Below are 15,888 nucleotides of genomic sequence, written 5' to 3' on the forward strand. Positions count from 1 at the left end.
AGTAAAAAAACATTTAGGACAAGTCCAAATCAATTATCTCTAAAATATTTTAGAGGGATTATAAACATGCATTTCAGCAGCCAGCAGATTTAATGCTGAATAAAAGGAAGATGCTGAACCTTCCTTTTTGGACTCTGATCTGTATTCCAGAAATGCAAAGTGAAGAGTTAAATAACCGAGTAGAGCATAGAGATTACTTAGCAGGAAGTGGTCAACAATTATGTATCTGCATTTTGAGCCATTAACTGGGTAGTAGTCTTGTAGGTTCAGAAAGATGTTAATGGAACAGCTGCCAGATAACAGGAGGGCTGCAGAAATATGTATTTTGCTATTTGTTACACTGGTGTCAGGGTGCGCATCTATCTGTGGATCAGCCTGATCCAAAGCCCACTGTAATCTGTTCTGTGACTTACATAACCATTGGTGCAGGCTCTAGACAAATTCAAACCACAACTGGTAACCTCTGGATAGATGATTTTAAATCCTGTTAAAATAGGACAAATTCGGGTTGTTAGGCCTAATTAAATCTAAACGTGTTACGATAAGTTGCGCTGTTGCAGAGTTCACTGTGGTCGCTTCATACTGTGGTATTAAAGTAGCTTTCTCCTCTGCTTAACACAACGCCCATAATCCTTTAAGATCATTATCATGGCTCTAAGTCAAAGACAGAATAGTTGTACATTCTTAGACAAAACCTTCTCTACAGTTAGATAAAGTAATTTCTACTGCTTAAGTAACGAGATGCAGTCATATGCAAGAACTCAGCAATGAGTTCTTGCCATCTAGCTTTGCATAAGAATGTTTTTCATTTATTTGCAGGTCCTTTAAATTCATTTGGCTGTTATTATTCAGTATGGAAAGAGCAAAGTAAAAAGCACTTATGGGCTATTAAATAATTGAGGAAAAATGCTATACAGAAATCCCTGTATTGTTTAAATTGCTTGTTAGTAACAAAGTTTAAGTTCATAAAGGCTTTAAAATCTAAATTTCTATTGAATTCTGTCAGACATCCCTGCAGAAGAGAACATGCTGAAACAAACATGCTAATTCTCTAAATGTTTTTTGGTGTTTTAGGAAATCAGAGGAGATTGTATGGTCCAAGTAGTGATGTGTCAGCTCCCAGATCAGTGCCTGAGATAATCTTTCAAAAGGTCTTTAAATTTTGAACTCTTGAAACTCATTCTGTGTAAGGGACAATTGTGCTTAAAGCATGCACATGCATGAAAAAAAGCAAGACTTTTTATATGCATTTAACATAGGAGTAAAATAGAGACCAGAACATTTCTATAAATATCAGAAGTTATTTTGTTGAAGTCAACAGAAAATGACACCTGCACTGTCCAGAAAGCGGAAGAGAGAAATGCAACACAACAAAAAGCATAGGGGAAAATAATGATTTCATTAGTGATAATTTCTGATTAAAGTCCTTGAAAAATAGATATAAACAAGTTCAAATTATGTTGCTGAAGTTATTACTCTACTGAAGTTGACTTTGGTCTTCTATTTGCTCACCTTTCTTCCACTAAAATTACAAGAAATATTCCTACCAGTATTTCCATACCATGTCACCATTATGTTCACAGTGGTCAGTTTTGCAGTTGGTAAAATCTCTAGTCTTCTTCATACCTATCCACATTTTATGAGCTTCAACAGTGTTATCTTCCAGCCTAAAAGACTGCTCATGTTAATAAGCATGTACTTAAATAATATATTATAATGGACTTAAATGGCTACAGGCCTAGACACCAAATGCAAATCAAAACTCCCGTGAAAGCCATAAAAAATGCTTTGAAAATTACTATCAACATTAGAAAATGCGTAGATAATAAGAGATTTATACAGACAGATTAGGACTTTAAACATTCCAAAGAGATTCTTTGCTTTCTGTGTATTAAAATCCTATTATAAAGGAAATTAACAGAAAAGTACTAAGCGTGATAAATCTGAAAAGCCAAGAGTTGCAAAGCATAAAAAACAGCAGGAAGTTCAGAGGAACTCCACTGCAGTCCAACCAAAGGACATTGTTTTCTTCTGACATTGATTTCCGAAATCGCCCAGAGAAAATCTGTCCTAGAGCTAAGGCAAGGAAAGAGAAGTTCTCTCCTTGAAAGCACAGAAAGCAAGCCACCCTTTTTCCAACAGGGCCCAGTAGTGCTGAGCTGCACTTACTGGCTATCCCAGAGTAAGTCAAATTTATAGAATTAGATTTTATTACCAGAGCAAATAAGTGGTAGCCATTTCACAATCACAGATTAAGGAATCTTTATTATCCCTTTGTTTTCCTCAGTGGTTTTAAGAGTAGGAACTCTTTCAACACACATATTCAAACATCCCAGAACAGCTTTAGGATCAGGCTATCCCTGCAGAAATTAACTATATGGGGAAGGGAATTTAACAACAGGTGAAAATGTGAAAGCAAATGCTTCAGCTTTATTGTCTTTGAAACAAATCTGATAGTGACTAAAGCAAGCAACATCAGCTACGAAGAGGGAAGAACTCAAACTGTAGCAGGAAAGCCATGGAAAAGAGAGGACAAAGTGTGGTGGTGCTTTCAGATTTTAATCAGTGAAAGCCAAAATGAGCTACATGCCTGGCTCTATAAAAATCTGGCCAAAAAAGAAATATGACATTTATTATAAAGCTGAGCAACAAAATTTGTCTTCCATATGACAATTTACAAGATAATAAGAAACATGGCTTTCAGTGTTGTGCTTCAAAGACATCTGACAAGAAGTGTAAGATAAATCAGTATTCTGAGGAACATATTTCCATTAGAGTTGTGACTCTTCCAAGGTGTTCACATCCAGATACAACCCAAGGGACAAATATTTTTTTACTTATTCTCACACTTGATGAGACGAGGGCTACAGAGGTAAGGCTGGGAAAGTTCTTTGGGAATTTTTCCTTCTAAGGCTTTCAGGTACTGTAGGAAGGAAAAACAAGAAGAAAAAACATGAAATTCTGGGCTAATAGGATGAAAAAAATCAAGAACTATGGTCTGACAAGTATTCGGGAATTTTGGGAACAGCAACCTTGCCACATGAGAGGAGTTGCAGACTTAAAGATTTTTCCCCATGACAATACTGGAATACTGTCTTCACCCCATCCCTCACTCAGTAACATTTCTGAAGATGCTTGTAGAGAACAGCTTTCAGATTTCAATAGATTTATATATATGTGCCTTGTAGCAGGCACTGTACTCTTCACACAGAAAAAAATCTATGGATTCTATGGATTCAGTCAAGGCTAGAGCCTCAGCTGATTCAATGCCTACTTTCAAAGGCTCTCAAATTCCTCCAGCATGTTTCTTTCCATAAAATCAAATGACAGAGAAAAGCTGTTGCAAAAGGTCTCTTCTGGAAAAAATCTGTACCATAGGGAGGGTTGTCCCGTGGAGGGTTTAAACTTCAACAGTTTATCACAGAATCACAGAATTTTCTAGGTTGGAAGAGACCTCAAGATCATCGAGTCCAACCTCTGACCTAATGCTAGCAGTCCCCACTAAACCATTTCCCTAAGCTCTACATCTAAACGTCTTTTGAAGACTTCCAGGGATGGTGACTCCACCACTTCCCTGGGCAGCCTGTTCCAATGCCTCACAACCCTTTCAGTGAAGAAGTTCTTCCTAACATCTAGCCTAAAACTCCCCTGGCTCAACTTAAGCCCATTCCCCCTCGTCCTGTCACCAGGCACGTGGGAGAACAGGCCAACCCCCACCTCGCTACAGCCTCCCTTGAGGTACCTATAGAGAGCGATAAGGTCGCCCCTGAGCCTCCTCTTCTCCAGGCTGAACAAGCCCAGCTCCCTCAGCCGCTCCTCGTAGGACTTGTTCTCCAGGCCCCTCACCAGCTTCGTCGCCCTTCTCTGCACCCGCTCAAGCACCTCGATGTCCTTCTTGTAGCGAGGGGCCCAAAACTGAACACAGTACTCGAGGTGCGGCCTCACCAGAGCTGAGTACAGGGGGACGATCACCTCCCTAGCCCTGCTGGTCACACTGTTCCTGATACAAGCCAGGATGCTGTTGGCCTTCTTGGCCACCTGAGCACACTGCTGGCTCATATTCAGCCGACTATCCACCATCACTCACAGGTCCTTCTCTGCCTGGCAGCTCTCCAACCATTCCTCTCCCAGCCTGTAGCTCTGCTTGGGGTTATTGCGCCCCAGGTGCAGGACCCGGCACTTGGCCTTGTTAAACTTCATGCAGTTGACCTCAGCCCATCGGTGCAGCCTATCCAGATCCTCCTGCAGAGCTTTCCTACCCTCAAGCAGATCGACACACGCACCTAACTTGGTGTCATCTGCGAACTTACTGAGGGTGCACTCGATGCCCTCGTCCAGATCATCGATGAAGATATTAAAGAGGACCGGCCCCAGCACCGAGCCCTGGGGGACGCCACTAGTGACTGGCCTCCAACTGGACTTGACTCCATTCACCACGACTCTTTGGGCCCGGCTATCCAGCCAGTTTCTAACCCAACGAAGCGTGCGCCAGTCCAAGCCAAGAGCAGCCAGTTTCTTGAGGAGAATGCTGTGGGAGATGGTGTCAAAAGCCTTGCTGAAGTCAAGGTAGACCACATCCACAGCCTTTCCCTCATCCACCCAGCGCGTCACTTTGTCATAGAAGGAGATCAGGTTCGTCAGGCATGACCTGCCTTTCATAAAGCCATGCTGACTGGGCCTGACCGCCTGTTTCCCCTGCAAGTGCTGCGTGATGACTCTCAGGAGGATCTGCTCCATGAGCTTTCCTGGCACTGAGGTCAAACTGACAGGCCTGTAGTTTCCCGGGTCTGCCCTCCGGCCCTTCTTGTAGATGGGCGTCACATTTGCTAGCCGCCAGTCGATTGGGACCTCCCCCGATAGCCAGGACTGCTGATAAATGATGGATAGTGGCTTGGCCAGCTCCTCTGCCAGTTCCCTCAGTACCCTTGGGTGGATCCCATCCGGCCCCATCGACTTGTGCACATCTAAGTGCCGTAGCAGGTCACCAACCAGTTCTTCATGGATAATGAGGGCCACATCCTGCTCCCCATCCCCTTCCACCAGCTCAGGGTACTGAGTATCCAGAGAACAACCGGTATTGCCGCTAAAGACTGAGGCAAAGAAGGCATTGAGCACCTCCGCCTTTTCCTCATCTCTTGTAACTAAGTTTCCCCCCGCATCCAGTAAAGGCTGGAGATTCTCCTTAGTCCTCCTTTTTGTGTTGATGTATTTATAGAAACGTTTTTTGTTATCTTTAACGGCAGTAGCCAGATTGAGCTCCAGATGAGCTTTGGCCTTCCTAATTTTGTCCCTGCACAGCCTCGCTACTTCTTTAAAGTCCTCCTTAGTGGCCTGCCCACTTTTCCAAAGCTTATAAACCCTCTTTTTCCTCCTAAGATCAAGCCACAATTCTCTGTTCAGCCAGGCCGGTCTTCTTCCCCGCCAGCTCGTCTTTGAGCACGTGGGGACAGACCGTTCCTGCGCCATTAAGACTTCCCTCTTGAAGAGCACCCAGCCTTCCCGGACCCCTCTGCCCTTCAGAACCACCTCCCAAGGGACTCTGCCAACCAGTGTCCTGAGCAGCTCAAAGTCAGCCCTCCGAAAGTCCAATACAGCGGTTTTACTGGTCCCCTTCCTGGCCTCGCCAAGAATAGTGAACTCCACCATTGCGTGGTCACTCTGCCCAAGACAGCTCCCGACAATCACATCCTCCACCAGTCCTTCTCTGTTTGTGAAGAGAAGGTCTAGCAGGGCACCTCCCCTGGTAGGTTCACTAACCAGCTGCGTCAGGAAGCTATCTTCCACGCTCTCCAGAAACCTCCTAGACTGCTTTCTCAGGGCTGTGTTGTGCTTCCAGGATATGTCAGGGAAGTTGAAGTCCCCCACGAGTACAAGAGCTGATGATTTTGCAACCTCTGTCAGCTGCCTGTAGAATTCCTCATCCGTCTCCTCATCCTGGTTCGGCGGTCTATAGCAGACCCCGACCAGGACACTAGCCTTGTTGTCCCTGCCGATCCTAACCCAAAGGGACTCGACCTTGTCATTCCCAACCTCGAGTTCTACAACCTCGAAAGACTCTCTAATATAGAGAGCCACACCACCACCCCTTCTATGCTGCCTGTCCCTTCTATAGAGCTTATAGCCAGGCATTGCAGCACTCCAGTCATGAGACTGGTCCCACCACGTCTCCGTGATGGCAACCAAGTCGTAGCCTGCCTGCCGCACGATGGCTTCCAGCTCCTCCTGTTTGTTACCCATGCTGCATGCATTGGTGTAGATGCACTTCAGCTGGGCCATTGCCTTATCCTCCGGCCTTGCCATTGTTCCCCCTAGCACAGCCCCAACAATCCTAGCCTCAGCCCCATCCCCCTTCCTACCTAGTTTAAAGCCCTCTCAATGAGCCCTGCCAGTTCCTGGCCCAGGATCCTTTTTCCCCTAAAAGATAGGGACCCGTCTGCGGCCATCAGGCCAGGTGCTGAGTAAAGTGCCCCATGATCAAAAAACCCAAGATTTCTGTGTTGGCACCAGTCCCGGAGCCACGTGTTTAACAGGTGGGCTTTCCGTGTCCTCTCTGAACCCCTCCCTGCCACCGCAGGGATGGACGAAAACACCACCTGCATTCCCGCTCCATCCACTAACCGACCCAGTCCCCTAAAGTCCCTTTTGATAGCCTTGAGGCTTCTCTCTTCGATGTTATCACTGCCCGCCTGGACTATCAAAAGGGGGTAATAGTCAGAGGGGCGTACCAGGTTAGGAAGCTTCCTGGCAACGTCCCTGACCCTGGCCCCAGGGAGACAGCAGACTTCCCTACGGGTAGGGTCAGGCCGACAAATAGGGCCCTCTGTTCCCCTAAGAATCGAGTCACCAACAACAATAACCCTCCTGTCTTTCTTGGTGGAGGCAGTCCTGAGGTGCGGAGTTGACCTCCTCGCCCCAGGCATCCTCCTGGGAACATTTGCTACCTCGTCCTCACACACCGGCCTCTCAATCTCTAGGGCCTCAAACCTGTTGCGTAAGGGCACCTGGGAAGGTGGGGCCGGAAGGGGAGGGCATCGCCTGCGATGTCGAGCAGGGACCTGTTTCCATTCCTCCTCAGCTCCCAGATCCCCTCCCTCTGCCCGACGGGGACAGGGCAGGGGGTCCGCCCCCATTTGAGGAGTCTCACCTCGGCACCTCCCCTTGAGGCCCTGCAGGGAGTTACTCCAGAAGTCTATCTCCCGCTCACACTCCCTGATGGCCCTCAACCTCTCCACCTCCTCCTTGAGCTCCGCCACCATGCGGACCAGATCATCCACCTGCTCGCACCTCACGCACGCAGTTTCTCTGCCTCCCGCCGATGGCAGCAACAGGCTCAGACACTCCTTGCATCCGGTGACCTGAACTGCTGCATTTTTTAACGGGTAGTCGGTCTGCGTGTGTACCGACTTTCTGGAGAGCGCGCCGTGCCTGGTGGCGACCATTATCGCCTAGTTACGGCTGTTGTTAACGAGGCGTTGTTTGTGTGTAGGGGGAGCGCTCTGCCCTTCCTGCGCGCCCTGCCTGCGTGAACTGCCGCGCTAAGTGCCGCGCCACTCCCTTCTGACGCGCCACGCCCTGTTTGCCCGCCCTGGTCGCCGCGCTCCTGGTCGCTCGCGCTCCCTAGGGGCAGCTTTTGAACGGCTGGGGCGCTGCTGGCTCCGCCCTCGCCTCGTCAGCCTCCCTCACGAGGGCTGCCGGGTCCTGGCGGCTCCCTCAAGTAGGCTCGATGCCGGACAAAATTAGCCCTGCCTGGCCCGATCCCCCGCTCCGCTGCAGAACGCGTCTGCCCCGGAGCCGATCGCCTCGGCAAAAAGGCTTCAGTTGTGCAGAGAAACTAATCCCTTTAGAGTTTTACTTTAGAATCCAGCACAATAGTTTTCTATCAGTATGTGGGGTGCTTAGCTTGGATTATAGTGTGGTTTTATAGTAGTTTTAATAGTTTAGAACAATGTTTGGCAAAGGCACTAACTATAATTAGATGGCTTTTTCAGGCAATGATTGCATATAACTGTGTGCACGAATGTTTAGCCCAACTGAGTCCTCATTTCAGACAGGACCTTTTCTGTAAGAGCAACATGCAAATTTTCTGGCTTACAACCATATTAGCACCAAGTAAGCAATTACCTAGACTGTGTATAGCATAAAGCCAGCTAGCATGAAGTCACATAAAGCTAAGTTGAGAAAATACAGAACCAATTTAACAAGATACAGAAGCCTTGTACAAAGTCGTGAGTTTTTAAACATTAACCACTGATTAAGTTAAAATGCTTGTCCAACATGTTTTGGGGTGAAATAAAGATGACAGAAATATTAGAGCACCAAAGCTCCAGAAAGTTCCATGTTCTTAGATGTTCCCTACATCAGACTTCTTTATATTAAACTATGAATATGGCAGTTTTGGCTTTGATTGGATTAAATATAATAAAAAGAATTACCACTTCAAATTTTCAGTAGTTCTCATTTCAGTGTAATTAGATGTAGTGATTACAATATCTTTTCTATTGCATTGTAGTTCTTCCTTAGCACCAATCAATGATACAAGTTATTTACATAACTATCTTAAGTTAAAGAAGGAGCACAACTTAACACAAGAGTTGCCATTGTTTCCACTGGAGCTTCTCCAAACTCCTGCCAAACACCCTGCAGTGTTGTGCAATGTCTTCGTAAACAGTTTGTGTCAGTTCACCATCTGTAACATTTTTTTTTCTATATTAAAACACACAAAAAACACACTTCTGAAAACCAACCAAACTTACCTATAGACACTTCAGTTCATCACTGGCTCCCTCAGGGAGAGATATCCTTCGTACCCCAAAGACCCTGAAAGAAGCTTCAGATATTAATTACTTTTGGACTGCCTGCCTCACCTGTCAAGTTCGAAGCACAGACAGGATGGCCTCAGCTTCTTCATGTTTCCTGAGATGCTAAATGGATCTCTGCATGTCAACGTATCGTGAACATTTACAGTTACATTAGCAGTGTGAGTAGTTAAGAATATTTCTAGGAACCCCACTTAAATATATAAATATTTATCAATGTTTATGAACATTTAGGTTCCAATTTCTTGGACGATTAATCCAAGTTTTTTTAATAACCCATGCTGAAAAGTTACTAGGAAAAAAATAATTTATGGAATGATTTTTGCTTACTAACTTTTTTAGAATAGAAACAATGTCAGCACATGAATTATATGCCAATAAAGCAATATACTTGACTAACTTTCCAGTCACATACTGGAAGAAAACAATTTCGGCTTAAAGAAATATGGATGAATTCTCTACTCTCTGCTCTCACTGAACGTAGCTAAATGACAATGATGCTCTTGATGGAGATCTAAATTATATTTTGATCTATGTGTTCTGTGTCTTCTGTTCTAGGGCTGTATGATAACAAAGCGTACTATCACAGACTTTTCTATTCTCTTGATAATACTGTTGCTAATTAGTTCAGCAATTGATCTCCATCTCTATCTGATTCATTTAGCATTGTGATAGCAATAATTGTTTCACCCTGACAGCAAACACCAAGCAGCCAAATCCCTAACCTAGTTACAACTGAGATTTTGCTACCACAGGAGCTAGGTGAAAAAATTGTGTTCAAAAGCTTTGAATATTTTAGGTGTGTGCTGTGACCTTCAGTGGGACCTAAGCTGCCCTTTCAATCTGTGGCCACAAAGCAAATGTAGCAAGGGAAGTTTTCCTGAAGGTCTGCAGCAGCTCTTTGAGTCATCTGCATCAAGAACAATTTCTGTGTATCCATTGCTATTCTATAAAGCAGGGATAACTGCATTTCTTTCTCCCCAGTGCTGTGTGGCATAAACTTTCATAGTGTTATCTTTTATCATTTCTCAGTACTTGTACTTATTGAAGACCCAGTTCCTAATATTGTTAAACTCGGTCATCACAGCAAAAGCCAAATATCTACCAGTATTCTTGGATTTGCTCTGTAGCACGTCCTGTTGCATTCCTGGCAGCTCTAAGCCAACTGATTTAAAGAAAGCTGAGTTTAATCATCACAGCTGACGTGATTATCTCTAAATTATTTGAGGCAGGGACTGACTACTGCTATCATGGTTGTTTGGGGGTGTTTGTTTTGCAAAGCATTAACGGATGTGTCTGTATCCTTTGTTCATATATCCAGTTTGTACTACAATATAAATGACATAGGTTTGGTGCAGACCATTTTTGGAGTCCAATGGAGCTTTGCTCCAAAACCACATACACTTCCCTCCCTCCTTTCTCCCCATCAACTACTAAATTAGCATGAGACATTTAGGGTGGTGTCTTATTTCTAGCTTTGAGTCAGTTGCAAGAACAGGCTCCACTTTAGTGAGTAAGCTGGCCAACACACAGTATGTCAGCCAGTCACCTGTAGAGACATTGCACTGAGGGATAGCCACATGCGAATTTTCCTTCAGCAAGCAAAACAAATTGAGGAAATCCTCTTTTATCCAGAACAGCAATTATGCACATTCCGACTTCCACACAATAAAATTTTAAACAGTTTAAATTTCAGTGGTTCTGTGAATTGAGCTCTATATTTTTGCTGTCAAGTCATCATTGTTTTGTGGGTTTTGTTTAAATCCACATTTATACAGCTACAAATCAGTCCAGCAGACATTTGTGCCAGTGCAAAGGAGCTTTAAAAAGGCATTTAACAGGCATTCCATACTCAGAGCAGGAAGGAAAAATAAAGGGGAACTGAACCTTCCTTAAGATTTTTATTTTTATTTTTATTTTTTTGCAAAAGGACTCAGTCGAAAACCAAGTCTAACAGTGAAAATGGATGCTACGGTTGGAACATGCCAAATATTTTAAACAAAACCTAGCAGCCTACATGGCAATTGCAGATAGATAATTGCACAAGGGGATGAGGTGATTTTGCCACAAAGCCTTTCTAGGGGAAATTGGGAGTTTGCATCAAAGGAAAAGCATTCCACTAGAAAGATGGAAAGATAGTCTGAAATCCTCTAGCATCCACTTCCAAGTTGTTTTAGTCTTTACTAATTAAAGAAGTTGATGACTCTAATAATTTCTACAGCATTTCCTCCATTCCCCACCCCCCATACACAGCATATGAGCAGCTGATGAAAAGTAACAAGTTAGATAAGAAGTGAAATGCAAACTGTCACAAGACTTTCATGATTCAAGAAGATCAGGATGAATATATTCTGTTTAATCAACCCACAATAAATCTCTGCTCTCTTACTTCACTCTTTGAGCTCATTACTCAAGATAACTATCCCAGCTTTCTCAGTTTTAAGAAAAGTTTTTTTTGTAGCTTACATTAGTCAGGAAATTCCACAAAATGCTGACAGTACAATCTCGCTCTTCAGTCATTATTTGTTCTATTTTTAACAACAATGATTTACTCACCAAATCTCTGTACTTTTTAAACGTCTTCTGTTTATTTCAAGTTTCTTAGATACTGGAAAGTATTCAGTAATTTTTGTGCAATGCCCTTTTCAATGCATGAGTGATTAAAAACAGCTGGTTACTGGTACACACACAGCAAATTGTAAGTCATATTTGCTTTCAGACAGGTTACATAAATGAGCCAATCATCATGATGGCAAATTTTAATATCATAATGTTAAAGATTTAATCAGATATTTAATTAGAACCACTGCTCAAGCCTAGCATACTTTTCACATATGTATAGGCCAACTTGGAAAATCCAAGGGTGGTCCTTTAAGAGGCTCTCTCTGTAAGCTTAGCTCAGAGTATGAGGAAAGCTAAGAAAATTTCTGTGGGTACAAGAGCCTATGCCACATGCAGCCTTTTGCTACAGGACTGAGCTGGCTGGAAGCCATGTGAATGTACTAGTGAGGTGCTCGTTCTATCTGGCAGCGTGCTGCTCCTCTGCAGGCTTTCTTTGGTCTGACTCAGCTCAGCACTGACTGCGGCCCCTCAGCCTTTTGTTGTGCCTGGCTGGGGACTCAAATCTGGCTGGGAAGGACCCTGCGCAGATCTGATGTACGAAGGACAAGGATCAGACTTCAGCTCATGCTTTCCTCACAACCATTCATTTGTTCCTGATTGTACAAGTCCTGCAGATTTGTAAAAGTGGAAAGTGATCAAAGGATTGGAACGAGGATCCTGGCATGCTTCCATGGATAACGCTCCGTAGGCACTGGTCATACATGAGCTCCTGGACTCAACGCGGGAACTACTGTATGAAGTAGGCTTTTGACACCGTCTCCCACAGCATTCTCCTCAAGAAACTGGCTGCTCTTGGCTTGGACTGGCGCACGCTTCGTTGGGTTAGAAACTGGCTGGATAGCCGGGCCCAAAGAGTCGTGGTGAATGGAGTCAAGTCCAGTTGGAGGCCAGTCACTAGTGGCGTCCCCCAGGGCTCGGTGCTGGGGCCGGTCCTCTTTAATATCTTCATCGATGATCTGGACGAGGGCATCGAGTGCACCCTCAGTAAGTTCGCAGATGACACCAAGTTAGGTGCGTGTGTCGATCTGCTTGAGGGTAGGAAAGCTCTGCAGGAGGATCTGGATACGCTGCACCAATGGGCTGAGGTCAACTACATGAAGTTCAACAAGGCCAAGTGCTGGGTCCTGCACCTGGGGCGCAATAACCCCAAGCAGAGCTACAGGCTGGGAGAGGAATGGTTGGAGAGCTGCCAGGCAGAGAAGGACCTGGGAGTGATGGTGGATAGTCGGCTGAATATGAGCCAGCAGTGTGCTCAGGTGGCCAAGAAGGCCAACAGCATCCTGGCTTGTATCAGGAACAGTGTGACCAGCAGGGCTAGGGAGGTGATCGTCCCCCTGTACTCAGCTCTGGTGAGGCCGCACCTCGAGTACTGTGTTCAGTTTTGGGCCCCTTGCTACAAGAAGGACATCGAGGTGCTTGAGCGGGTGCAGAGAAGGGCGACGAAGCTGGTGAGGGGCCTGGAGAACAAGTCCTACGAGGAGCGGCTGAGGCAGCTGGGCTTGTTCAGCCTGGAGAAGAGGAGGCTCAGGGGCGACCTTATCGCTCTCTATAGGTACCTCAAGGGAGGCTGTAGAGAGGTGGGGGTTGGCCTGTTCTCCCACGTGCCTGGTGACAGGACGAGGGGGAATGGGCTTAAGTTGAGCCAGGGGAGTTTTAGGTTAGATGTTAGGAAGAACTTCTTCACTGAAAGGGTTGTGAGGCATTGGAACAGGCTGCCCAGGGAAGTGGTGGAGTCACCATCCCTGGAGGTCTTCAAAAGATGTTTAGATGTAGAGCTTAGGGAAATGGTTTAGTGGGGACTGCTAGCATTAGGTCAGAGGTTGGACTCGATGATCTTGAGGTCTCTTCTAACCGAGAAATTCTGTGATTCTGTGAAGTGCACTATCCTGAGATCTCCACATTCACCAGGTGATCTAATTGCTGCTAGAAGGAGCTGCAGCAAGACTAGCAGAGACAGCAAAATAGATTGTTTCAGAAGAATAGATTTTATTTTCTCACCATATTACAAAGGGTCAAACTATTTCCTGAGAACGTTATGTTTCAGCATTCCCAACCAAATGCAAGCATCCCGTGTGAGCACTCTCAGCTCTCATTTGCAGGAACAGCTTTACTGCCAGCTAAACAAAAGAAACGCAGAATGTTCCATTTTCCTACCTGTAGCTAAGCTGCTGGTTTTTAACAGGAAATAAAGGTAGTCTTTCCAGTAATCACTGGGAACTCTGGACACATCAGCAGTACTTGCTGGTAGATTGCTAGAATGTGTGTGATCTGAACAAAATGCTTCAGCTGAGTGAGCTACATTAAAAATTGGCTGTTTTTAATTTAAGTCTCTGAACTTAAAAATAAGTCAGTGTGAGCTGGAGCACTTTTCATAAATTTTTAAGCCCTTCCTCAGAAGAACTTTGTTTTCTTTATGTGAATCCTGTATCACTTGGAAAATGTTTTTTGTGCATTTAAACAGCACATTCAAACCTATTTTCACGATTTAAGGAGAATGGAAAAAGGTGAAAGAAACAGTATAGTATCTCACCTGTCATAGTGAAAAACGGAGCTTAAGGCATATGATTTTTTGTCTCCCATTCCAAAACTGGTGCAAACACCACAGAGGTTTCTAAAGAAGCTCCCACCTATGTTCTGCAACAAAATGTCATGACAAGGCCAGTCAACCAATTTTCTCAAAATACCTGCTGTACTTTATTTATGCTATACTTTTTCCTTTACCATATCTTTATCTTTACCATATCTTTAAATATGATACTCCTTCCTATTGGCCCAAAAAAGCTTTTGTAGAAGAGCTTCAGTAATGTTCCTCTATCAGCTGCTTCACACAAGATAATCAACTCTTCCGTGAGTTTTCATTTATTTGCATTTTAATGTGCTCATCAACCTGATTAGAGAATGGGGATCCAAACTCTCTAGAAAACAGTATGCTACCCATGAAAATACTGCATTTGACTACTATAATAAAAAGAGATTTAAATACTACATTCTCAGTCAATCAGTAAACGTCCCCCTCAGCTCCTTACATCCACCTTCTATGTCAATTTTGTATTCTTCAGACATCATCATTATACCAGCCAATCTAGTATTTTATAGTTTAGACCTAGTTTAAACCTGATACCCAAGAGAATTTGGGGTTTCAAAATACCTAGACCCCCAGAAAAAAAAAAAAAAAAAAAACTAGAAGTCTGGCAACATCTACTCCAACATATAATGGTCTTAAGTTCACTGCATTTAGGAAATTAGCAGTGACCTGACAGAGAACATATATTGTATAGTAATTTGGGCTGCCAAAATAATTCCTCGAGTAGCTGAACTTATGTCTGTTGGACTTGATATACAGCATGGTGTGTAAAAAGCCACCTACTTTTTAAACTCCCTTTTTTTCCAGATTGTCTAAATACATCTTGATTAAAGTTATGATGAAACAGACAGGACATCAAAAAGAAAAGTCTGCTCTGTTCTAGAAGATGCTTGGAGTCTCCACTCATCTACCAGAGAAGTTCCCAAGGTGCAAAATTTGTGACTGCAATACAACCACGAAGCTACAAGAACACTTGCTTTTGTTTCTCTGAAAAGAATTGTAACAAAACTCTATGGTCTCTCCAGTACAATGCCTACTATTTCAGGAATACCAGAAAAACACTGAGCAGAACCTTTTTATTCCATCACTTTGTTTCTTACATTTCTGCCCTTCAGAGCATTTAATTCTTACTATTTTTCAAAACACTGTTCCACCCATTATAACCTTGGACCAGCCAAATATATCAGGCAAAAGCCAAGCAGACCGTCATAGTACTCTTCAGTGTTAGGTTCTTGGACAACTTGCATCATAAATTTACAAGCTTGTCAATTAAGTTTAGAGATCCAGTAAACCATCTATATTAAGTATGACTTGGATATGAGGGAAGACAAAAGAAGATGAACATGGCATTCTCACAGCAGGCATAATCTGTTGACTTTTGGGTGGAAAAGATGCAACAGGCTGTCCTTTACCCTTTACTTAGAGTTCCACTCAGTGCTCCGGATTTGCAAGCATCTTCAGAGCCTTCCATTTTTATTTATTTATTTTAGGAAAAGAAATATCCTTCTCTAATAATTTCTGAAACTATCATACCATAACCTAATGAATCAAGTTGTTTTTTGATAACCTAATGAATCAAGTTGTTTTTTTGTTTGTTTTTTAAATTTATGTCATGTATTCCATTGTACCTTAGCTCTATAGAATTCATAGTTCACAATGTTTTTTGCTTTTTATTTTTGTATTTTTCTTTTTTTTTTTTTTTTTTTAAGCATGCACTTCTGCTTGAGCAGCTGTTTACAGATTAACTTGAGTACCATTGCATATCTTGTTCTCAAGACAGTCAGTCTCATCAGGCAGTACTGAAAATAGGTACTTGGCATTCCCGCCCTTCCCCCCCCCCCCCTCCCCCCCCCCTCTGATACACAT

General features: G+C 43.8%; 2 protein-coding genes across 3 annotated transcripts in view; both read right to left on the minus strand.

Moving 5' to 3' along the window:
- Positions 1–15,888, minus strand: part of LOC311420608 (uncharacterized protein) — a 363,195-nt gene that overhangs the window by 268,032 nt on the left and 79,275 nt on the right. The gene's annotated exons all lie outside the window — the stretch shown is intronic.
- On the minus strand, positions 2,238–7,527 carry LOC311420609 (uncharacterized protein). The gene is made up of 2 exons (XM_084491670.1): positions 7,145–7,527; positions 2,238–2,923 (listed from the first exon to the last, which is right to left on the minus strand). The coding sequence occupies exons 1-2, from the start codon at positions 7,437–7,439 to the stop codon at positions 2,865–2,867; spliced, it is 354 nt and encodes a 117-aa protein (XP_084347796.1). The 5' UTR covers positions 7,440–7,527; the 3' UTR covers positions 2,238–2,864.

Source organism: Aythya ferina (assembly GCF_964211825.1).
Source record: "Aythya ferina genome assembly, chromosome: 17".
NCBI classification, from domain to species: Eukaryota; Metazoa; Chordata; class Aves; order Anseriformes; family Anatidae; genus Aythya; species Aythya ferina.